This window comes from Pristis pectinata, chromosome 19 (assembly GCF_009764475.1).
Source record: "Pristis pectinata isolate sPriPec2 chromosome 19, sPriPec2.1.pri, whole genome shotgun sequence".
Taxonomy (NCBI): Eukaryota; Metazoa; Chordata; class Chondrichthyes; order Rhinopristiformes; family Pristidae; genus Pristis; species Pristis pectinata.
The window spans coordinates 20578042-20601637 of record NC_067423.1 but is presented as its reverse complement, the minus strand read 5'-3'; the positions used below and the strand labels follow the sequence as shown (position 1 = coordinate 20601637).

At 39.5% G+C, this 23596-nt stretch overlaps 3 protein-coding genes across 8 annotated transcripts in view; 1 reads left to right on the top strand and 2 right to left on the bottom strand.

Moving 5' to 3' along the window:
* Positions 1-3436, bottom strand: part of napepld (N-acyl phosphatidylethanolamine phospholipase D) — a 39035-nt gene extending 35599 nt beyond the window's left edge. Inside the window, exon 1 of one of the 6 annotated variants that reach the window (XM_052034043.1) lies at positions 3347-3436. In XM_052034043.1, the coding sequence (XP_051890003.1) occupies positions 3347-3384 (38 nt within the window). In that variant the 5' untranslated portion in view covers positions 3385-3436. Of the gene's footprint in view, positions 1-220; positions 343-631; positions 653-909; positions 1003-1088; positions 1208-2301; positions 2683-3346 lie in introns of those variants that run through there. The other 5 variants (XM_052034041.1, XM_052034044.1, XM_052034042.1 and 2 more) reach the window with 5 other exon arrangements.
* A 73-nt stretch (positions 3437-3509) lies between these two features.
* On the top strand, positions 3510-15315 carry pmpcb (peptidase, mitochondrial processing subunit beta). The gene is made up of 13 exons (XM_052034040.1): positions 3510-3655; positions 7795-7938; positions 9811-9897; positions 10301-10430; positions 10762-10960; positions 11042-11121; positions 11929-12041; positions 12750-12893; positions 13607-13767; positions 14395-14480; positions 14559-14647; positions 15061-15136; positions 15218-15315. The coding sequence occupies exons 1-13, from the start codon at positions 3575-3577 to the stop codon at positions 15277-15279; spliced, it is 1452 nt and encodes a 483-aa protein (XP_051890000.1). The 5' UTR covers positions 3510-3574; the 3' UTR covers positions 15280-15315.
* Positions 15297-23596, bottom strand: part of dnajc2 (DnaJ (Hsp40) homolog, subfamily C, member 2) — a 33708-nt gene continuing 25408 nt past the window's right edge. Inside the window, exons 11-17 of the mRNA XM_052034039.1 lie at positions 21296-21384; positions 19098-19167; positions 17876-18057; positions 16755-16855; positions 16357-16467; positions 15626-15780; positions 15297-15452 (exon numbers count right to left, since the gene is read on the bottom strand). Of these exons, the coding sequence (XP_051889999.1) occupies positions 15381-15452; positions 15626-15780; positions 16357-16467; positions 16755-16855; positions 17876-18057; positions 19098-19167; positions 21296-21384 (780 nt within the window). The 3' untranslated portion in view covers positions 15297-15380. The remainder of the gene's footprint in view (positions 15453-15625; positions 15781-16356; positions 16468-16754; positions 16856-17875; positions 18058-19097; positions 19168-21295; positions 21385-23596) is intronic.

Genomic DNA, 23596 nt, shown 5'->3' with positions numbered 1-23596 from the left:
TAAATTTATACTAAAATACCTGCAAAGTACAAAATCCTAGCTCACATCACTCCCATTATGTTATCTGACGACTTAATTTGTCACTTTCAGATCTATGTGAAGTAATTTAGTTAGCTATCAATCTCTACATGGTTAAGAGATCAAATAATGAGAACCCCATTCGACCCATTTTGGGACCCCAACCCTTTCCAAGAAATAATCTGCACTTCACAGCCGGCACCTTGTCACTGGTTCTGTACAAACACAGCCAGTGCAAAAGTCATACTTCAACGGCGCCCAAGTAATCGACGACCTGATGGTAGTTTATAAATTTGCTTTGTTTGGGGGAAACTCCAACCCCTGGATTTTTACACACGTGTCCCGGGACCCTCAATGGGACCCGCACTAACGCAGTCGATGGTAAAACTCAGTCTGGCGGCTGCGCATCTCACGCCGCCAATATCAATACTAATCAACGGGCAAAAACTGCGGTGTAGATGGCATTGCGGTAACCTTGCTGAGCAACTCTTTGAAACAAGAGCTGAACGATCAATATATGTCCGGGAAAAAAATTAGAAAATTCTAGATTTTTTTCCCCAACAAATACAAATAAAAATAATGCCTCTTAAATTGTCAGCAGCACGAATCTAACACTAATATATTCCAAAGGCCAGCGTTCCTTCTCGAATGGGAACCATCCAGGGTCTCCTAACGAAGCAGTGCCCACGACATTACGTTGTATATAACGTGAAGCTGAAGCTACAAACACACACACACACACACACACAGACTTTCCGATTGTTCAACCATAACGTAAGATGATACTCGCTATTAATCACCCGGTTTAATTATCGCGGTAAACGGTTGATCCGCCGGTCAACAATAACATAAAAGTTCATCGCAAAGCCAAGGTACAGTTTCTGATCTTACGTCTTTGCAGTTGGACTACAGAGAACTGTGAGCTCCACAAGCAGCAGAACAGAGCACTGAACAGAAAGGGGAAACATTGTGAATGTTAACGATGTGTTTGTGTTTTGGAAATGCTCAGGGGGTTGGGGGAGGAGGGGCAGCAGTGGGCAGCCCTGCGGGCTCGCACTTTATCCACTTACTGTATAGTTTTCCTGCCGTGGTTGCCGCCCGCGGATGAGGTGACAGAGGAACAAGCGAGAACCCTGAGGTCAGCCCCTGCCCTGCTCCAACACGTGATGCTGCAAATCAACCAGTCAGTCCCACAGGCAGATTACTCGAAGCTACTTTGTCGGAGGCACAAAGGGAGATTCCTCCTGCTGAATCCAGCACCCTCCACTAAAATAAACAACCAAGTAGCCCAAATTAATCGCTGGAATTCGCTTCCGGGCTCAGGGGAAACGCAGCACAAAGCCATTCGGGTTTTTATTTGAGCTGTGAGATTCTGCAGCCCCGGTTCAACATTTGAACAACTGCATCCAGATTAGATGGGAAACGGGATTAAAGTTTCCGTGTGCAGATTTATACAAAGGTTGACACTGTTTAGGAGGGACCTCAGGACAATGCTCGCGAATATCGAGCTGGATGTATAAACAATAACGTTTGACTTTATTTGTATAGACAAGGTTGTTGTTGGATGTTTGATTTAAAGATAATTCGCGGCAACTTCCAATTAAACGGAAAACATTAAAGTATAAACACACAAATCCCGAGAGTTTCGTTACCCTGGGCCCCTTCATTCTCTATCAGCATCGCCTCTATGTTGGGTGAAGTTGTATAATGGTGACAGGCTGCGGCCGCTCCAGTAAAACCAATGGAAATAGAAAGGCTTCGATTTAGTCAACCTATAGTCCGACTTAATTTTAGATTCTTCAAATCTGGTTTAAAAAAACTTCTTTAATGAATGTTGTTGGTAAAGCGGCGGTCAGAGGACTTTCGCTTGGTCAGGTTGCTCGGGGCAAACCTGAATTACAGTAATGTCCTTTGTTAAAACTCCCCCCAGAGTTTGCCCCCAGTGTCAAACCACAGGGATTAGCACCGGAGCCCAGGGCTGACTGAGCACAAAATTAACAAAAGACATTGTAGTTTGGAATAACACCAAAAATGTGTCCAAAAAGTTCGTATCGTTAAGATAAATCTTAAAAGAATCTAATAAAATTAAAGTTTCTGGATCTCCGTTTAACTTCTTGCTTAATGATTTCAACCCCATGAGACTCGATTGCAATAGGATTCGCTAAGGCCGCGTAACAGAAAGTGAGGTCATTTTTGAAATTAATAGGCGCTAAAAGGTACATTGAGGGCGAGGTCTACCGCCAATATAGATCAGTGAAATAAAATGAAAGGTTAGAAATTCACCTGGGATGACAGTGGGACTTAACCTCTCCCATGCCGCCTCTTGGATCGGTCTCACCACACTTCGAGTATTTGTGGACCAGACTCAGCAATTTAATCGCTGCTGTGATACAGACAGCCGAGAGAGGCCGATAGATCGCCAGGCACGCAGAGCCAGTACTCTCGCTGATCATCGCCTTTCAGATCACAAGTGTCGGCATGCTGTTTGGATCCATTTGTTTAAAACATAATCGTAACTCCACAAGGTCGAGGGGCAAAACAAATGACGGCAATCCGCGAATTTCTCAAGAACAAGTCCCACTTCACTTGCCTTTGCAGCTACCTGGCGACTACAAGTCACGCGTATGTTCCAAAGAATGAGGACAACCAACCGCAAACCTGATCGCCGCTCCTGCCCGGGATTTATATTTTATAGATTGCATTGTTCAGTTTGCCAGAGATAAGATTAAAACAAAAGACTTGGCTACCTCCATTTCGTAACGTAAAGATTCTCCGAAGTTGTTCCACTCTTTTAAGGTTAGGATTAGGCTTTTTATAGATAGATATTTCAAACCTCAAGATTTGCACGGTGCCTTTGCTAATAGTCTCCTTTAGAAAGTATACTTAAAATACTTTCTGGAATGCGATATTACACGATTTCTGTTCGGATACATTTCTGTTGACAATCACTAGTTTCTATAAAAATTAAGATAATTTCTATTGAAAATAATTTAAATTGGAGCTTGCAAAATACGCGTCTAAATTAGTGCTATTAGAAATAAAACGTATAATTTTATTTTTGACACCTACAAATTGATCATACTCTAATTTTCAATTAAGAATATTATAATATTTTCATAATGTGTCATATTTAAGGATGTATACGTATATAAGCAGTGATATCAGCAGCAATTAAATTGTGTGTGGAAGTGTAGTTCACAAGTGAAAAATAAATGCAGTGCATATAGTGCCCACTAAATGTAAGTTTATATTTGTGATGTGTTTTCAGCACATTATTAACAACATTTCTAAAAGTTAAACTAAATAACTTTACAAAATTATTACGTACTTCTGATGCCTCAAATTTAGTGCAATTACTTTTAACATTTAATCTTTTAAAAAATAACCAGAACAACACTGCTCTGCTTCACGGCGTTGCAAATGAGGCGCCCGAGCAGGACTGCCCAACTGTTGATCGATTGGGCCGTGGATCGATTGGAACGACCTCTGCGCGCTGTCCCACAGGTGACGCCGGCCCTGAGCTGCAGTGCTCGCACATGCGCAGTGTCGAGGGAAGATGGCGGCGTGCCTCCGGCGGGCCGCTCGGGCGGCGGGGCGGCGGCTCCTCCGGACGGACTGTAGAGGCGGGAGGTGGCAGGTAGGTCCGCTCGGCCCCTCGCCCTCCCCGCCTCCCGGCCCCTCGCCCCCCGCCCCTTGTCCTGGTCCCGGCCCCTCGCCGCTCGGCCGTCAGCTGTCGGCGGCCTGATGGTGATGTAGCTCCTGGGAAGCAGTTGGGGCGGTGCGAGGGGTGACTGGGGCTGCAGGTGTCGGAGTCTGCAGCAACCCGCGGTCTGCTGCAGGGACTCGGCGGGCCGGGCAGCATTTGTGGGGCCCTGGTGCAGGCCCTCCGCCCGAAACGTGGACCATTCCTTCCCCCACCCCACAGATGCTGCTCGGCCCGCTGAATTCCTCCAGCAGCTTGTTTGTTGTAGCTGCACATCGCGCCGTTACCGTTTGACGAGCCCAGGGCCGGGCCGAAGTTTTGTTTATTCGTGCCGCCAGCTGATGTGGTTTCCGACTGGTTCGAGCCTCTATCGGCCCGTTCCAGAGACACCTGGAGGCTATGTTAGAGCTGAAATGTTAAACTGAAGTTTTACTGCTGTAGGGTGACAGGTTAATCTTTGATTAAAATGTTTAGTTTTGTGATTTCTTTTTAATGAATGCTATAGATGCAGATATAAGACACTCACGACTCTTGCCTTTGAATTAGAAAAAAATGCATTGAAACTCCACTCAAAATAGAGCACAAGATCTTGGCTGATCCTCCAGAATAGTGCTACGGCATCAGTGAGTTTTGAGTCATTAGAGACTAGACCCACACATAGGACAGATAAGGATGAGGTGTGCTTTTGTTCTGGATGCACTATTAATGTTACTGTCAAGTGATTGCACTCATCAATTACACTCATCAAACGTGGGTGGAAAGTTTTTCTGGAGTTTCAGTATTGTACCTTAATGAAACATGCATGACAATTTCTTGGATCTGAATACATCAGCAAAAGACTTTTTAAAATGCTATTCTTCTCGATAGGTATACACAAGCAACACTTGGGATGGTTAGGGTTCATCTCTGAAGTGGAGGCTTATTATGACAATGAAAAATGTAGAATTGGTGAATAGAGGCCTATTCTAATATTTTGACGAGTTAGTGAAGAAGAAAATTGTTATTCCAGTTCTCGAAACAGTAGGATTAAATTTTGTCTGGTTGGAGATGATCTTTGCCTGGTACTAGTGTGGTGGAAATATTGCTTGCTGCTTATAACCCTGTGTCTGTTTGTCCAGGTTTTATTGCAGGCACGTGTGGACTGCATAATTTTCACATGGGTTCTTAATGGAATTAAACAGAGCAATTATCAGTGAACATCACACGTCTGATGTGATAGAAGGAAAGGCATTGAAGCATTTGAAGAAGTTGGGTCTAGAACATTGCCATGAGCAACTCATTCAGCAATGCCTTAGGGCTGAGATGATTGAGCTCCAGCAACCATCTTTTGGTGGCATGAGTCCAACTATTGGAATGTTTTGTCCTGGATGCCCATAGACTTCAATATTACCAGGGTGTCTTGGTGCCACACTAGGTCAGATGCTGCCTTAATGTGAAGACTGTTACTTTCATTTGGTTGCTTATAGACTACTTATTGACCTATTCAGGTGAAGCCCACACTGAGCATCAGTGAGCAGATCATTAATATGTGCTGTTTAGAGTCCTAGACTTATACAGCACAGAAACAGGCCCTTCAGCCCAACTCATCCAAGCCAACCAAGGTGCCTACCGGAGCTAGTTCCATTTGCCTGTGTTTCGCTCCTATCCCTCTAAGCCTTTCCTTTCCGTGTATCTGCCTAAATGTCTTTTAACCATTGTAATAATACCTGTCTCTACCACCTCCTCTGGTAGCTTGTTCCATATACCCACCATGTGTGGAGAAAAAAACTTGCCCCTCAGGTCCCCTTTAAGTCTTTGCCCTCTCAGTTTAAACCTATGCCCTGTTTTAGATTCCCCTCCTGGAGGGGGGAGGAAAAGATTGTGACTTTTCACTTTATCTATGCCCCTCGTGATTTTATATACCTATATATTTTGACAGATAACATTTGTCAAAGATACTTCCCATTACTTTGTTGATTAAGAGTATTTTGGTGTTTTGCTGGATTGAATTTTGTGTACCAGGCATACTACGGCAATATTCCACATTAGGTAGATATTGTAAGTAGAGTGGAATGGCTTGACTAGAAGGACAGCTAGTTATGATTCCACAGTTGGGATATTGTCTGGTTCCATAACCTTTGCCTGAGAGTTCTGGACACAGCATTTCTTTATGACCTGGAGTAAATCAATTTGGCTTAAGTCTAGCTTCTGTAATGGTAGGGATCTTGGGAGGAAGCCAAGATGGATCAGCCACTTGACACTTTTGGCTGATCTTGGCTGCAGGTATTTCAGCCATTGTCCTTGACATTAATGTTGGGCTTTGCTGTTGTTAAAGATGGATTCTTCTTGGAGCGCCTCGCCATCCATGATTAGATGTAGCAGAACTATAGAACTTTAATCTGATTGTCTGCGAGATCACTTAGCTCTGCCCATTGCATACTGTTTAGCTCACAAGTAATTTTGTCTGGCAGCTTTGCCACATTGACCCCTAATTTTTAGGTACAGCTGGTGCTGCTGTTGGCATGCAGTTCTGCACTCTTTAACTTGCTAGATTGATGGATGAGCCAGGGGGTTATAGATTGTGGAGGAAAGCTATTCTAGCATTGTAAATAGCCCACAGTGCCTCAGGAATGCCCATTTTTGGCAGATCTGTTGCAGACCTTTCCCATTTAACAATGAGCTGTGTTTTCTGTGTAACGTCTGCACAAGGACCATGTTTTGGATGGATGCAACTGGAATGAATAGATTAATGAAGATGAGGTCTAGTTGGTTTATCTTTCATGTTGGTGTGATCATCCCCAGCAAATATGTCCTCAGGACCTCATCATTAGTGCCACCAAGCCACCCTCGGTGAAAGACACTGAAGACTCCCACAGAGTACATTTTGTGTCCCTGCTACTCATTGCTTCTAAGTATTGTTCATTGTAGAGCTGCACTTAGAAGAGGAATGGTGAGTGGTAATTGGGAGGAGATTTCCGTGCCTACATTTCACATGATACCATGGCACTTTGAGGTCTGCAGCCAATGTTGAAGGCTGCCAGGGCCACTCTGCCTTGCCTCTTAAATATTGCACCAGTAGCTCTGGTGGGAGGGTCCTCCTTGTGTGACCAGCAATTGTCATATAGAAATCTGACATGCTGGTTGTAAGGAATGATGTTGTGAGATGACTGTTTCAGGCCATCATTTGATTAGTCTATGGGAGAGATCTCCTAACTTAACCACCACTTCTTAGCTAATCATGATCAAATACTGCTTGCTTCTAGTATAACTAACCAGTTTTACAGTCACAGAATGACAGTAGTTGTTGTGTGGATGCCATTGTTGAAATTGCAGCAGTAAAACTTCAAAAATGAGGTTGATCTTCGTTTTTTTTAAACTATAGATAATTGCAAGCATTAAGTTTGCAGAATTTTAGGTACTCAAGAGGCTGCAGACGCTGGAATCTGGAGTGAAAATCTGGTGGCAGCATCTGTAGAGGGAAATGGACAGTCAACATTTCAGGTTGAGACCTTAATCTAGACTGAAAGAGTAGATGGGAGATAGTGTATAAAGGGGAATGGGTGGGGCAAGAGCTGGCGTTCAATAGGTAGATCTAGGTGAGGGGTGATTGGCAGATGGGTGGAAATAGTGACAGAGGCAACAAAGGGCTGCAGATGGTGGAATATGATAAGTAAGGAAGGTGATAAGTGGAATCAGATATGGCTACAATGTATATAATTATTTAGGAAAATGTTCACAGTAAAACTCAAGTAATCTGACATGCTTGAAGCTTTGGTGCTGGACTGGCAGATTTTCTGGATTATTGAATAATATTACCTATCAACACTTTTTCTTAAGATGTTACATGGTATTATAATAAAATCTCCAGTGATCTCACTAAGTTTCAAAGGTGTGTGGGAATTAGAACCTTGGTGAGTTTTGGGGTAGAGTGGGAACTGAAGGCCCGGGGAGTTTCAGAAGAACAGAAATTGTCACCTGATGAAGTTGATTTCAGTTGGTTAGGTAATGGATTATCAGATTTTTTCTAGTAATTATATTTTGCTTAAATTATCTTGACTTTCTGCAAATTAATGTAGACAAACCTACTATTTCAGACCATCATAAACAGCTGGAAGAGATTCCAGGTCACTCAGGCCACAGCTGCACATGTCATTCTGAATGTTCCAGAAACAAAAGTCACTATTCTGGAAAATGGACTCCGAGTGACATCAGAAGATTCTGGTCTTCCAACATGTACAGTGAGTACTAACCTGATTTGTGGGCTTTGTGTTTATCACTTAACATTTTTTCTTATGTGCAGTATAGAAGGATTTAAGTCAAATTGTTTCTTCCTCTTGGATTATTCCTATTCAGGGTATCTAAACATTGTCTTAGTGGTCATTTGGCAGATGTACTTAGGATCCACCAGCTACCAACAGAGGTGTTAGTCAAGTAGGTAAATGACATAGAATCAAGAAGCAAATAATCAGCAAACTTTGCAAAAAGAACAGCAAGTTGACTAAAGCAGCATGTGATTAGGTTCAAAAGTTTTGACTTCCAACAAACTAAGCTTCCTGTTCTGCGCTATCAATCTCTTCTCCCCTCCCCCCTCACCCCACCCCCAAGCCTTTCTGCTCTTGAAGGCCTCTTTTCATACCTGTGTTAGCTACAAACTCAATGGCTAAGGGAGGTATTGTTGCTTTTCCCTTCTTCCATAAAATCTAAAATGTTTTCTATTCCACATCAAGTTCTATTTATCATCAATGACGGCCACTGAAGATATCTTTGGTATCTAGTCTTCTAAAATTCTGTTCTTGTGTGTAAATCCTTTAATTGTCCTGTTACATCTAATTCTGATAACTCTTTGAGACCTATTCATCTTAATTCCCTACAAGTACAGTTTGCTGTGTGTTTTCCACTTCATCCCACCACTGGTAAGTTTTTTGTCATCTTGTTTATCACTTTTGAATTCCTCCCCTGAAGATAAGGACATAAAAAAAGGAGCAGGAGAATGCCAATTAGCCCCTTGAGCCTGCTCTTTCATTCAACAAGATCTCAACACCATGTTTCTGTCCTATTCCTTTCTCTCTTGAAATATCCAGAAATCTATAGATCTCCATTCTAAATGCAATCAATGACTAAGCCTCCTCACCACTTCAGGCAAGATGATTCCAAAGATTTATATAAAAAAAAATGAGTACGTGATCCCTAGTTCTAGACTCTGCTGTCCCCTAAAATGTGAGACTAGTACTCTAGTACTGAGCCTTCCTATACTGATCCAAATTAACTTTCTTGGATTCCACTAACTTTTACTTAATTGACCGGTTTTCCAATTGATAACTTGGTTATCGCAGAGGTTCTTTGCTGATCCAGGCACCTTCACACCACACACAAAGTCAAGTTATGCTAACTATTTGCATGACTGCTGCCCATGGGTCAGGTGATCCATGCACAACATCAAATGTGCCATCTTCATCACCCTGTTCTGCTCTAGTGCAATTAGGGTGGATCTGTTGCGGATGAGACATGTATTTGCCATGTACTATCTGGGTTTTAAAGAACTGGGCATCTGCTTTTTATCTTGTGCTGTTCCTTATTTGTTATCAGAATGTTCTTTTTTATTTTAATTATTTATCAAAACATGCCCCTTCACATTTTACTTTGTATTTGCTTTAACCTGATGATTTCTCCTATAATCTCAAACTTATGATGTTCTCAATTTGTTTTGCCAGCAAATTTTGATATTCTATGCATGTGTTTAAACTATTCCTGGAAATAGTGAATGAGAGAGACAGACTGCTATAACATGCTAATGTGGGAAGTGTCTATTAACTGATTTGTCATTCTAATCACGCACATAACCTGCTGTATCTTTCTAATTTTCATCATATACCTTTGATCTCTAGTGATTGTCGTTTTACCTATATAATTGAGCAAATACATAACTTTTTTAAATTTTTAGTTTTTTGTTAATTCCAGTTTGTTGTCTGATGCATCGGCCAGAAAACAACTTCCCAAATTTGAGAACACTCCCCTTTGTAATTCTTCTTTGCATTCTTGCCATTGTTCCCCTTTGTGTTGGTATGAAGAAATTGTTTGGCTTTGATTCAAATATATTTTGTTTTCTCTAGGTTGGATTGTGGATTGATGCAGGGAGTCGCTACGAGAATGAAAAGAACAATGGAACAGCTCATTTCTTGGAGCACATGGCCTTCAAAGTAAGGAAGGCAGCATCTACCATCAGAATTTTCAACATGGCGACAAAATTGTTTAACAACTGCAGCTTTTAGTTGTAGCGGTGCAGGTGTGGAATAATTTGTTCTAGGGATGGGGGGTGCAGTTCAGCGATGATAGGTATTGAGACTGTTTGGAATAGTTGGAGTTGGGTTTATTAGGCAATGGAGAGAAAAGCAATGGAGAGGTTGAACACAAAGGTGAGAGATGGTTGAGAATTAAACATTGATTTTGTTGGAAGTAGAATTAGGTATGTCATGGATTGACTAGGTGTGATGTATGTTGGTGGTCTGCTCAATGTCAAATGTAAATTCGGTGCCTAAAAAATAGTCGTTCTTTCATCATAATTCAATAAGCCTTCTTTCTTTTCTTTTCCTTTCCCTACAGGGCACAAAGAAACGCTCTCAGCTAGACTTGGAACTTGAAATTGAGAACATGGGAGCCCATTTAAATGCATACACTTCCAGAGAACAAACAGTGTATTATGCTAAAGCATTCTCTAAAGATTTGCCCAGAGGTGATTCACTTAATGTCTAATTAGCTTTTGAATCTGGATGCCATAGAACATAAAGGTTCTATTAATTTGAAGGGAGCTGAGTTTTGCAAATTAAATTTATTTTGAGACCTTCTCTCTGCTAACTGGAAGAAATGTTTTTTTCCCCATCCAACACAGAGCAATATGCAATATATTTTCGTTGTGAATGCAATCAACATTATGTTTTACAGAAATTACAACCATTTATTTGCTGTCAGAGCTATATATTACAGGACGTGGTGAAGAGAATTGGGTCATAAAAATTTAATTAAAAGTAATACGTCTTCATTTGTATACCATGTTTTGCACACAGCTGTTGAAATACTTGCAGACATTATCCAGAACAGCACCTTGGGAGCAGCTGAGATTGAGCGTGAACGAGGTGTTATCCTAAGGGAAATGCAAGAAGTTGAAACTAACCTTCAGGAAGTTGTCTTTGATTATCTACATGCAACAGCCTATCAGTCAACAGCATTAGGCCGCACCATTTTAGGCCCTACAGAAAACATCAAGTATGTATTTGTATATTTTGTTTTTAGTAACTGTTATTTGTTTTTCCTCATTTTAAAGTTATGTAACAATTTTTGTGACAGATCTATAACTCGGAATGACCTGGTGGAATATATCACAACGCACTACAAAGGACCAAGGATAGTACTGGCTGCCGCTGGAGGTTATTGCATTTTCAGTCAACTCTTTTAACATGTCATAAGCTTCTTTCTAATGGCATTTAGTCACGGTTCTTTCAGTAAACAAGGCTTTGGTGCATTAAGTAATTTTTTTTTACTGACATGAATATTAGGGAGTATCATTGGGGGAAACTTACTACAAGTATAAATCAAGAATAGTAACTTGAAGCTTTGTCAGCAAAATTGGAAATTGTTACCACAGCATAATTAAGTATAAAACAGAACTGTTTATATTTTCCTTTTGTTTTTGATTGATCTGAAGGATTTTAAGTTCATAGTTTGTTTTGAAACATGATGCAAAATCCAAGTGGTTGGATTTATCATGTGTAATTCTGCCATATAGATTTGTACCGTCAGGTTACTACATATTGCACTCTCGGTATATGTGAGGAAACATCAAGGTTGGCTTGCATTACAGCTACGAAAAGACCCTGCTAGAAATAAATACGGATGTCAGTGGAGGACAGAATCGAGCATCACTCAAATGCTCCGTTTTGTTCCTTGGCCTGCTTGCGTCAAGGCATATGTGAACAGGTGGTTGGGCAGAATACTGGAAGGTAGAACAGGGAAAAAGCCAACCAAGGAGTCAACAGGTTCCAGCAGTGAGGAAAGAAATTATTTGAACTATAAATGTGTAACTCGGTTTGCCTTTGTCCTAATGATGTGCTTTATAGTGTGCAGAAATTGACTGGATTTTTAGATGGTTGCTGCCTTGTTTTTTTATTGTGTATATCTGCCAGGATAGATGTACATTTTGTACAGCAATATAAAGTTTGAATGTCTTCTTGCAGGAGTAGAACATGATGAATTGGTTGACTTAGCAAAGCATCACTTTGGTAATTTAACTACGTATGATGGTAATATCATACCAGATCTGCCTCCTTGTAACTTCACAGGAAGTGAGGTAGGTGCATAAAGATCTCACCATTTCACCGGTTCCATGCTGTTGCCATACTGAGCATGAGTGGTTGACCCAGTCCCAAATCCATCTATACACAAGTGGTTGCTTTGTTTCTTCTCTCTTTGCATAGAAGCACACTTAATTCTATCTTTGCACTCTTTATATTCTTAGAGACCTGTGGCATCCATCTGATGACTCACCAGATGATGTGTCACCAGGGTGGCTGTGATCTATTTCACTTTGCTTTCCCCATTTTGTCACAATTGTTTGTATCTTTATAGCAAAACAAAATGGAGTTATTAGTCAGGATGAATGAACAGAAATTTTAATTGATTGGACAGCTCTTTTTAAAAAGTTTTTGCCAAGTTTGCAAATCAGTGTGAGGCAGAAGGAAAGGGCAAAGAAAATCTACTGCTCAGTTATTTAGTAACTAAAATGTTTGAAGTGTTTGCATCTCAGAATGGCTCCAAGAGTCTTGAGGATCAAGTTTCAGTGATACCTGAGAACTAATTCCTCTAACTGTGAAATTTCTAGTTATTGGGCTGTTATACATTACAACATACCTAACAGATTAATTTTAATGAGATTCATACTTGATTTAGGTTTTAGTTTAAAATCTGCACGTCTCTTGGCTCCTTGCTAAATGTTCCAGGGACTAAGTGCTGTACTTCCTTGTTCTGTGATATTTAAATTAATGATAACTGTTCACAGATACGTGTAAGAGATGATAAGATGCCATTGGCTCACATTGCTATTGCTGTTGAAGCTGCTGGCTGGTCACATGCAGACACTATTCCTCTAATGGTGGCAAACACTCTGATTGGTAACTGGGACCGCTCTTTTGGTGGTGGTGTGGTAAGTACACAAGCATGAAAAACTCAACAGAAAGTTTTTTGTTTTAGAGTTTAATGCCAATTTATAGCTCCTTTAAATATAAGTTCCATGGTTATATTTTCTGGAAAGTTGTGGCTAGATGTATCCAGTTGTCAATAAACATAAATAGGCTGAGTCTGTGCCTCGAGTCTACTTTCACAGCCAGAAATTACGTTGATCTCTGTTTTGAATATAGTAAAGACTGAGCATCCATAAAACTCTGCAGAAGAAAATTTTATTTTCCCCGGTCTTAAATGGCCAATCCTTTATCCTGAGACTAGTATTTGAACTCTGGCTTTAGGAAACAACATAGCAAGTATTAATCCTAAAACTGGGAACTAAAGTGATTACTATCAGGGTTCATCATAAATTTATATAACTCATTTTCTGAAGATATTGACTGTGCAGGTAAGACAGAATAGACCCTGACAGAAACCTACAAGTCACCACAATCTTTCTTTTGCAGTCATCTTCTGTTTTCTATTACAAAGCTAGTGTGCAAACAAGTTAGCTATCTGTTTTAGCCACCCACAAGTTAGTCACACCACCCTAGACATTAAATACTGAAAGAATTTGAAATATCTTGCTTCCTTCCAAACAAAGAAAAATAAAAGCCTTTTTACCTTATTCCACTGCTACTGTTTAAATATTGTGTAACAATGTTAGACCTCTAAACGCTTTTTCTTGAAAAACAGAACTTGTCCAGTAAATTGGCACAGATCGCTTGCCAGGGTAATCTCTGCCATAGTTTCCAATCGTTCAATACCTGTTATACAGACACTGGTCTTTGGGGGCTCTACATGGTCTGCGAGTCTAACACGATTGATGAGATGCTGCATTTCGTTCAAAGAGAGTGGTAAGAGAGTATACACTTACCTTTTGTATATAGTAAATGTGATTATATAATCAAACACTGTCATTTTGTGGAAGTAAAACTATCTTTAAAAGTTGAGAAATTACTACATGCTACCATACTTGGTATCCTCTACAGTTTTTGGCTTGTCACAACACAGCAAATAGCTAAAAGTAAGACATGCTAAATGTCAGGGAAATGTTCAGCCATATACGTTAGTCAAATCATTTGTGAGGTGATGATTCAATTAATCATAGCAGTAGTCATATCATATGTTGGTATTATAACCATGTAATGGGATGAACATTGAACTATTTTGATCCTTTAGTGTAATTTACTGCAGTAGGGTAAAGTCAGTTAAATGAAAATGGCAGCATTTATTTCTCAAGTCACCATGACACAAGCCCAAATACACTTTGGCTTCCTTGATGAGTGAAGGTGCTTTCATTTGCTTAGACATTGTGCTGTAGAATTTCCTGCCAAAACCCTTCTCCCTCATTTCAAGGTCTTCATTTGATATTTTAAGTTGGAAACAATGTTGAGGTCAGTGAGTTGTTGGTAAGATCAGAGGGCACTGAGATTATAGTACACTTTTCAAAAACCACTAATGCAGAAGTCTTTCTATTTCAGGATGCGATTGTGCACAAGTGTTACTGAAAGTGAGATTGCGAGAGCCAAAAATCTGCTAAAAACAAACATGTTGCTGCAGCTTGATGGTAAGAACAAGATTCCATTTGTTTTTGCAGAGTTTGTATTCATACTTGAGTATTCATTTGGAAATTCATGGTTTCCAGGTTCAACACCAATCTGTGAAGATATTGGGAGACAAATGTTATGTTACAATCGAAGGATTCCACTCCCAGAGCTTGAAGCTAGGATTGAAGTGAGTGAATATGGTGCTGATAGTTAACTTTCCAAAAGACTGAAGCTTGAAAGCTAGATACTTTTCTGCCATAGCCTTTATACTGATGATCCCATGTTAGAGCAGTTTGGATACCAGAAATTCACCCTTACAAGAAATCATAAATCACTTTGCAGAAATCTGAGATACAGAATAATTTGTGGGAAAGAAAGTAAATCAACAATTTTTTCAACCCTTATCTTGATGCATGCACATATTACACTGTCTATATTGTGATTTTCCATAATAAAGCAGTTTCCTATGATCACAACCCTCATTGGGGTGGGGGGTTGTCACCTGTATAAGATGGACTTGGACCTTTGACTTGGATCTATTTTTGCATCTGGTGTATGAATAAATTCAATTGTTATAAGTCTGTTTTGCTTTTGAACTAGGCTGTTGATGCCAAAACAGTAAGAGATGTATGCAACAGGTACATCTATGACATGGCCCCTGCAGTTGCTGCAATTGGTAAGTGCATGTAATCATGAATCATGTAATTTTTCTGCAGATGAATTTAAGGCTTGTAACTTTGAGAAATTACTTTTACAGGTCCTGTTGAACAACTTCCAGATTACAAGAAAATTTGCAGTGCAATGTATTGGTTGAGATAATGGTGTTCTATTATGAAATAAAGCAAAACATTTGTACTTGGTTTTATCATTTTATTATCAAATAATCACATGCACAATGATAAAAGGGATTGGGGATCATTTCATTTCTTCAGTCTAGCAGTATTAACTTGGTCTTGTGCAGCTTTTTTCGCTTTAACCATTTCAACAAGTTCCTGTTCAAAAGGAGCAAAGGATTCACAATTCAGGAGAGCATAGTGAAATCAGGCAAAGTACAAAATTTTGTAGCTATACTTGTATTCCAAAATAGTTTGGAGATATTAGCTGGCTCCTACATGCACCCAATTAAAGATATAATGCTCAAGATCTGACTTAAATACTTATTTACCTTGTATCTCTTCATGCAATCTTTCTTGGTTCTTCCTGGAACAGTGGCTGCTATCTTTTCCCATCGTTCAGGTGTGTTAACAGGATACGTCTTTAGCGCTTGTTCCAAAAGCTTCTGCTCTTCTGCTGTCCAAGGGTTAATTTCACAACCAGGCACTAAATATTTTATATAAAGACAAAAGTGAATTTGTTATAACACTCAAAATGCAAATAAAACACCATCAATGCCTTTTAGCCATTCAGAAAACCCAGAAACTGTAAAGGATGGAGTGCAATTAAATGTTTGTACTTCTGGGAATCACTATCACTAAGGTAGAAAGGTTGTGGTGATGGGTATAATGATACAGCAATAAAACAGAAGTACTTCAGCATCCTATGGTTCAAATCTTTGTTGAGAAAATTGAAACTTCATATGATTTCCAAAGTACAGGTTATCAACATTTACAAAACTTAAATGTTTAAAAATTTAACCTGCAAAGAGAGGGCAAATTGTGAAACATCGGTTATGGGAGCGTAAAACAATTTTAAATAGTTCCATGACTAGAGGGGTTTTTTTCCCCAACATTCATGGTAGCAATGTTCTGTTTTGCTGTCCTGCCTGCAAAATTAACAATCCAATCTGTACACTTCCTTATCACTGAATGTATTTATCAGTTCTGAACATTTGTTAATAAGCAGATTTGGGTAAATGCTCAGAAGTCACAGTAACAACTTATGTTAATTTTTTTTTACCCTCAAATCTCTCTGAAGGAATTGCCTTATCCACAGTTGCAGCTGCTGTACTGTGTTCTTTATTGAATTTTTCAAATGCTTTCTTGTTTATTTCATCTTTCTGTTGAGGATCTGTAGGACAAATAGAATGATTAAAAGCTAACCATTTTTCATAATTTATGTGAATAGAAAATGGTTCAAATAAGAAAACTAAATTGACAGCCAATCCCAAAGAATAAAAAAAATGAATTGAGTTATTCTTGTGGATAATTAGTAGTATTTAAATAAATACAGATTTTCATACTCCACCACTTACTGGCTTTTAATTGAATATAAAAATTAATTAAAAATCTACTTCTATAAAAAACTCAACCCATTTTAAAAAAAAATGAAGATTGAGTAAAAGGTTCAGCACTTACCAAGTTTTTGTAAATTCTTGGCTTTTTGAATTACATCCTTGGCTGTCCTTTTAATTCCACTTGTTGAATGTGAATTGATAAAGTTAGCAATTACTTCCCATCTGAAAAGAAAGTACAGGTCTGTGTGATCATGAATTATTTACCACATTTGGACATTAAAGTTAATTGCTGTATGTATTTTCATTAATGTTTTAACAGGGTTATGAAATAAGGTCTGATCAAGGTATTTACACATCCACTTATCCAAATGGAATATTTTTTGATTAAATGACCCAAACTAACATTTAATTTTCACTTTCACAAGACTATAGTCAGACTAATGACATTCCAAGAAGCACTGGCACTGGAAACCTGAATTAAATGCTAGAAACACTCAGCAGGTCAGGCAGCGTCTGGAAATAGGATTAAAATTTCAGGTCAAAGACATGTTGTTGGAACTTCAACGTGAAACATTAATGGTTTCTCTTTACACAGATGTTACTTGACCTACTGACTGTTTCCTGCACTTTGTTTTTGTTGCAGTCTGACTAAAGTCCACACTGATGCAAATACACACATTGGCACAACAATGCCCACTTACTCTTTCCCGAGACAGACATGTGATCAAGTCTTTAGAGAATTGCTACTACCTTTGTAAAAATAACTAACTTCAGTAGGTGAAAGTTAGAGAAATTTGAGTGGGAAAAGAACCAAAGGAAAAACAGATAGGCCTCTTGACTTGGAATAATCAGAGCTGTGATGTTTATACTAATACTGTTCAGAACAGAAACTGAGATGAACAGAAGTGGGAAGGGAAAATTAAGGTCAAATGAATCAACCTACTTGCATTCCACATTTTTTGTAAATCTGTTAATCTTATACTGCTGCCAAAGGAGAATTTGTGGTCACCACCCAACAAGTAGCACCCCCAAGGACTCGACCCACATGTAAGAAATGTGAGAAAGAAACACGTTGCTTAGGATTCTTTCCTTTAACATGCAATTTTACAACCAGAAATTAATGCTAATCAGAAGCAATTTAACTTTCCCAGAAATACTTATGCTATATTTTCACTTATGCCAGTGCTGTACCCAACAAGGCACATTATTACAGAAGTTATTCAGTTAGTTGCTAGGTATTACCTTGCATTAGTTCCAGCAGGAAAGATATTTACACCCTTTATCAGGAGCTGCAAGTCGTCCTCAAGCCAGGCTTTGCTCCCTCCTCCACAACCTGCAACGTGATCTGAGCTTTTTGTAGCCTGCCGCATTCGTGCCTCTGCTTCCTCCTTCTCTTTTGCTAACTGTGCATTCACCTCTTGGATCTTCCAAAAACAAAGTTAAAATTAGATCAATGCTTAACTGACTGCTAGGGATCAACTTTTCCACATCTATATCCATTTTTGTGCTTTCAGCTTGCATCCTTAATGGAATTGGCTTTTAAAACAGAGAGGCCGTGCATGTTCATGTAGATAAAGTGACCAAATGGAAGAGAACTACAAATTGCAAGTACTTGAAGAAAACACCCAGCTCAACTACAAGCATATCATTTTACCACTTGATTACTTAATTTGATGGAAACCAGGGATCAGAGAGGCTATAAACAAAGAGATCAAATTTTTATGTGATGAGAATTCATGCAAAGCAGCAAGTGGGAGAATGGTGAGGAATAGGAAAAGTGGACCATTCATGGCTCTCAAGAGAATTTAAAGATAGTATTAGATCAACAGGGAAGGCTTAAAATGATGCCAAGATAAAGCAGGAAACACAAGGCTTGGGGAAGTTTAAGAATTCAACAAAAGAGGATCATGACTTTGCTGAGGGAGGGAAAGCCAGTTATGAGTGTAGGCCAAGTAATAAAAACAGACAAGAGATTCTATATAAGACCACTGAGGTTAATGTGGGTGGTTTTTGACTGAGGCAAGACAAATGATATTGGGGAATAAGGAAATGGCAGAGAAATTAATCAAATTTATTGTGTGCATGTCTTCATGGAAAAAGACCAGGAGTCCTCCGAGAAATAATGGAGAACTAAAGATCAGAAGTAAATGAGAAGCTCAAAGAAATTAGCATGAACAACAAAAATATTGGAGAAACTAGTGGGACTGAAGGGCAATAAATCCCCAGGACCTGATGATCTGCATCCTAGGAGGCAATGGCTATGACAACAGTAAGTAGATGCACTAAAAGGAGTAAATAAAATAAACACACCAGACTAGATGTGCCATATCAGATACCATTTTGGTGTCAATTTGGTCCCAAGAACACTAAAGCAACCTATGCCATGTAATCAAATTTTGCAGACCAGGTGCCAACAGAAAATTGGTCTTTCTTGCATCACCCCAATAAACAGTTTACATCGTACCCGTTTCTGTATTTCAACTTGGCCTTCATCCCTCGTACTTGATGCAAGTACTTCATTTAAGGTTTGTAGGCTAGGAGAAAGAAAAACAAAAACACATTGAAACTACAAAAGTAGATCCCAACATCTGCATTTCTTGTGCTCTTGTTAGAACATAATTATACCCGTGTACACTTAGGCAGAAATAATCCAGCAATTGAATGGACAGAGATATAACAAATCGGAGTTAGCACCTACCTAGTTTCAATCCACAAATTTAAATTTAATGCATGTGGTAAATAACAATTAATGAAAAACAAGTGCAGCTATAGCTTGGGGAATGAGATGGGTTTTAAAGAGGGTGTTAAAAGAAAAAAGATATAGATGTAGGCAAAATGTCTATGATAGATAGAGAGGAGGGAATATAGATCAGGCAGCAGCAGATGAGCAGAGGGAAAGAGGGAGGTAGGCAATGGTGGAGCTTTTATGATGGACAGCACATTGCATCAATTTGAAATTATATAGAATTTACAGCACAGAATCATTTGCCCCAAATGGTTAGTGGCAGTACTGTGCATACTTCCGACACATGCCTCCTCTCACTCTAAATCATGCCATCCTATTAGAAATTCTTTTTGTACGTATTCTGCTTTCCTTTAAATGTTGTGCACCTTGCTGCTTCAACCACTGCATGGTCACAATCTTCATATTCTGATCACTCTATAATTAAAGGCAACCCAAGTTCCTTTTTAAATTTGATAACCCCACAAGCAGAAATGTCCTCTCTACATGCATGCCCTTTCCACTATTTTCCAACACAGTCCTACAGGTAATCCCTCTTAATACAATCTGATAAACCTTTTAGATTCCCATTTTATATTGCAATATCCAGTTTCCTTTATATACATACCATATATCTGCATTATTCATCTTGTCCACTCTTGTGATAGCAAGTTCTATATTCTCATCATTTTCTGAATTCCATACTTTATTCTTCGTAGCAATCTTATATTAATGGCTTCAGGTTTTTGTCTTCACCAAAAGTCCAAATACTCTGTCTCCACATTATGAAAATCTTTCATAATTTTAAAGCTCTCTATTTTGTCACCCTCAGCTTTCTCTTTTAAAGAGACTCAGCCGGTTCATCTTTTCCCACTTATTTCTGATAACACCAATGTAAATCCATTTGGCAGTGTCTTTCTTTCAATAAAATGGTGATAGAATCCCATGCAATACTCCAACTGCAGTCTAATCTGAAACTATCACAACCTTCCTATAGCTGCGTGACCAGAACTCCACACAGTACTCCAGCTGAGGTCTGGCCAAGGTTTTATAAAGTTGGAGCATAACATCCCTACGTGTGTATTCAATGCCTCGACCAATGAAGGCCAGTATCCCATAAGCCTACTTAACCACATTATCTACCTGCGCCTGTGGACTTGTACTCCAAGGTCCCTTTGTTCCTCAGTACTGCCTAGGACCCTACCATTTATGGTGTATGCCCTAGCCTCATTAGTGCTCCCAAAATTCATCACCTCATATTTGATGCATTAAACTTCATCTGCCATTTTTCAGCCCATTTCACCAACACATCGATATCTCTCTTCAGCCAAGACTACCTTCCACATGATCACCAATTCTGCCAAACTTTGTGTCATCTGTAAACCTACAGATCTTACTTCTCACATCCATATCCAAGTCATTCACATACACAGTATTACAAATAACTTGCATGTTTTCACTCACGTCCCTTTCAAAACCAATGTTGTGGATTTGCTTCTCTGTTTTAAAATTGTAGTGCATGGTTTTTGTTCAAATGATCTCATTAATCAGATGACATCACGATGTGTGTATCTGGGTCAAGGTGCTCTGTTCAGATTGATTAGACTTCATGTAATAATGGTTCAATCAGATAACAGCCAGGGACGAGCTTCATATAGTGATTAAAGTGTGAAGTTTGTGACAAAAGACTCGTATTTCAATTTTTTTTAAAACTGCTTGCAATATTTTTCTTTTATTTGTTGTTTATATTTCATTTAGAAATAATGGTTGGGAGGGGGAAAGAGGAAGGAAACATTGAATGTCATTTGTCTAAAGGATACTCTATTGAGAGCCAGAGCACAGATATGAACTCAATTTTTAAAAATAAATTGATAGCAAATCATTCATCTAGTATAATCTAGATAAGGCATTTGGCAGATAAGCAATTTAAAAATATTTACCTCACTAATTCAAGTCGGTCACAAAGTTTCTCCACATCCTCCATCATTTTCACATTTTCAGTTTGATTATCAGTAAAGTAGTTCCAATTCTTTTAAAAAAAATTCAAAAAAAAAGTGAATCACTCATACAGACTAGAAAGCAGCGATGACAATGACTTCAGAATCCACTGGCATTGATCTTTTAAATTCTCATACCCACATACACCTTGATGGCAGTACAATATAGAATACATAGAAGAGAACGAACCTTTATAAGCTGAGAGGTCAAGTCTACTGGCTGACTTTTTATAGGGAAGGTCCAAGGTTAAGTCTCTGCATACTGGCTGACAGCCAACATTGTACTGAAGATGCTATGGTTCCTCTTAAACAGTGCATTCTTAAAAGGACAGGTCAAAGAAAGGGAAACATAATATGTGCTGGAACACAAATACACAGAGGTTCGGGTAGAGAAATTCTGTTCCAAACTAACTTACTGACATTTCTAAGCTGCCAATACAGATTGATCTCTTGGGCAGGGCAGCTAAGTCCATTGACACTTGGAACTTTACACTAGTACAAGGCAACATCTCCAAAACAGATGAAATGACCTATAGCTCAAAGACACTGCCTTCTTTGTATGACATCCCAGTCAATATTACTTATGTCAACTTTCTTATGGCTTTATATTGGTTGTGATCAGTCTGCATATTTAAAGTCACAAGTTTACTTTTTAATGATTATAGTCAGGAAAAAATACTTCTCATAAGGGTGAGGCAAAAAGACTAGGCATGAACTGAGTCAGTGACTACTTTGTGCCCACGACATTGAGTTGTTGTTGTCTATTGCAATACAGGAAGTCCCCGGGTTATGAATGAGTTCTGTTTTTGAGACTGTTCGTAACCCGATTTTGTCTGTAACTCGGAACAGTGTCCGCGCATGCGCACTTGGCCCGGGGATCGCGGCCGCGCATGGCCCCAGCCGCACATACGCACTTGGCCCGGGGTTTGGCCAAAGAAGGTGTATCGCCGCCGTGGTAGGATCGGGGGCAGGGCCCACTTACGAACCGAAGGTCGTTAAGACCACAAAGGTCGGTTCGTATGTGCAGGCATTCGTAAGTCGGGGACTTCCTGTATTTTTGTTGTAAGTTGGCATCTGGGTTCAGAATACAACAGTGAGTGAAGAGCAGAAATGGATTAAGTCACTGTGAACAAAATGTGAAGTATAGTTGAATAACTTAAAGTGTGAGGTGGTACACTTTGGAAGGACAAACTCCAGGGCAGAGTACAGGGTAAACGGCAAGGTACTTGGCAGTGTGGAGGAGCAGAGGGATCTGGGGGTTCATATTCACAGTTCGTTGAAAGTTGCCTCACAGGTGGAAAGAGCAGTTAAGAAGGCCAATGGGATGTTGGCTTTCATAAGTCGCGGGATTGAGTTTAAGAGCCGCGAGGTTATGATGCAGCTTTACAAAACTCTAGTTAGGCCACACTTAGAGTACTGTGTTCAGTTCTGGTCACCTCATTATAGGAAGTGTTACGGACTCAGTGAAAGTCCCTTTAAGATAGAGAGTGTGTGTGTATGTGTGTGTGGGGCGTGCTTACGTCAATAGAAGATAAAGGACGTAATGACGTTGTTGAAGAAGTCAGAAGAAGAAGGAGAGAGAGAGAGAAGGGAGAGAGACACCAGCCTGCTTGTTTTCTCTATCGATGGATGAGAAACAATAACTGTGTTTGCCACTGAAATCCATGTATGGAAGTTGGAAGTAATCCGGTGGAGTTCACTTTGTTGCTGACCTGTAGAAGGAAACAGGTATTTGTGTGTGGACGACCACGGTTCGGATGCTTTTCGGGGTGAGGAAGTCACTACCGAGTAAACACTGAAGTGTCGTTTGGGTTCCATCCTGGAACATTTGGATTTCGTATGTACTCTCTCTATGTTTTTCTACATCTACATCTTATTTTCAGACAACGGTGGTTGTTGAAGAAGCCCTTGCTCATGTTTCACCTTATGGCTTGCGGAACTGAACTTTAAGAACCATTCAGGAACTGGGAGTTTTGGACTTTGTCACACACACACACACGACGAGTTTAGTTTTGGGGTTAACGTTCGAGGTTTAACATTCTTGAATTCTAACATACTAACATTTTTTTTTAACTTTTATTTTACGTATTATCATAAGTAGTGATTAATAAAATAGTTTTTAACACTGAATCATGCTCAGTGTGTTTCTTTTGTTGCTGGTTTGTGACAGAAGGATTTGGAGGCATTGGAGAGGGTGCAGAGAAGATTTACCAGGATGCTGCCTGGATTGGAGGGTATTGAATA

Bases quoted from the DNA above. Each gene is read 5' to 3' on its own strand.
- pmpcb (XM_052034040.1), top strand. From the start codon at position 3,575: ATGGCGGCGTGCCTCCGGCGGGCCGCTCGGGCGGCGGGGCGGCGGCTC. The intron at 10,961-11,041 runs GTATGTATTTGT...TTTTTGTGACAG, and splicing joins GGCCCTACAGAAAACATCAA to ATCTATAACTCGGAATGACC. The intron at 15,137-15,217 runs GTAAGTGCATGT...TTACTTTTACAG, and splicing joins CCCTGCAGTTGCTGCAATTG to GTCCTGTTGAACAACTTCCA.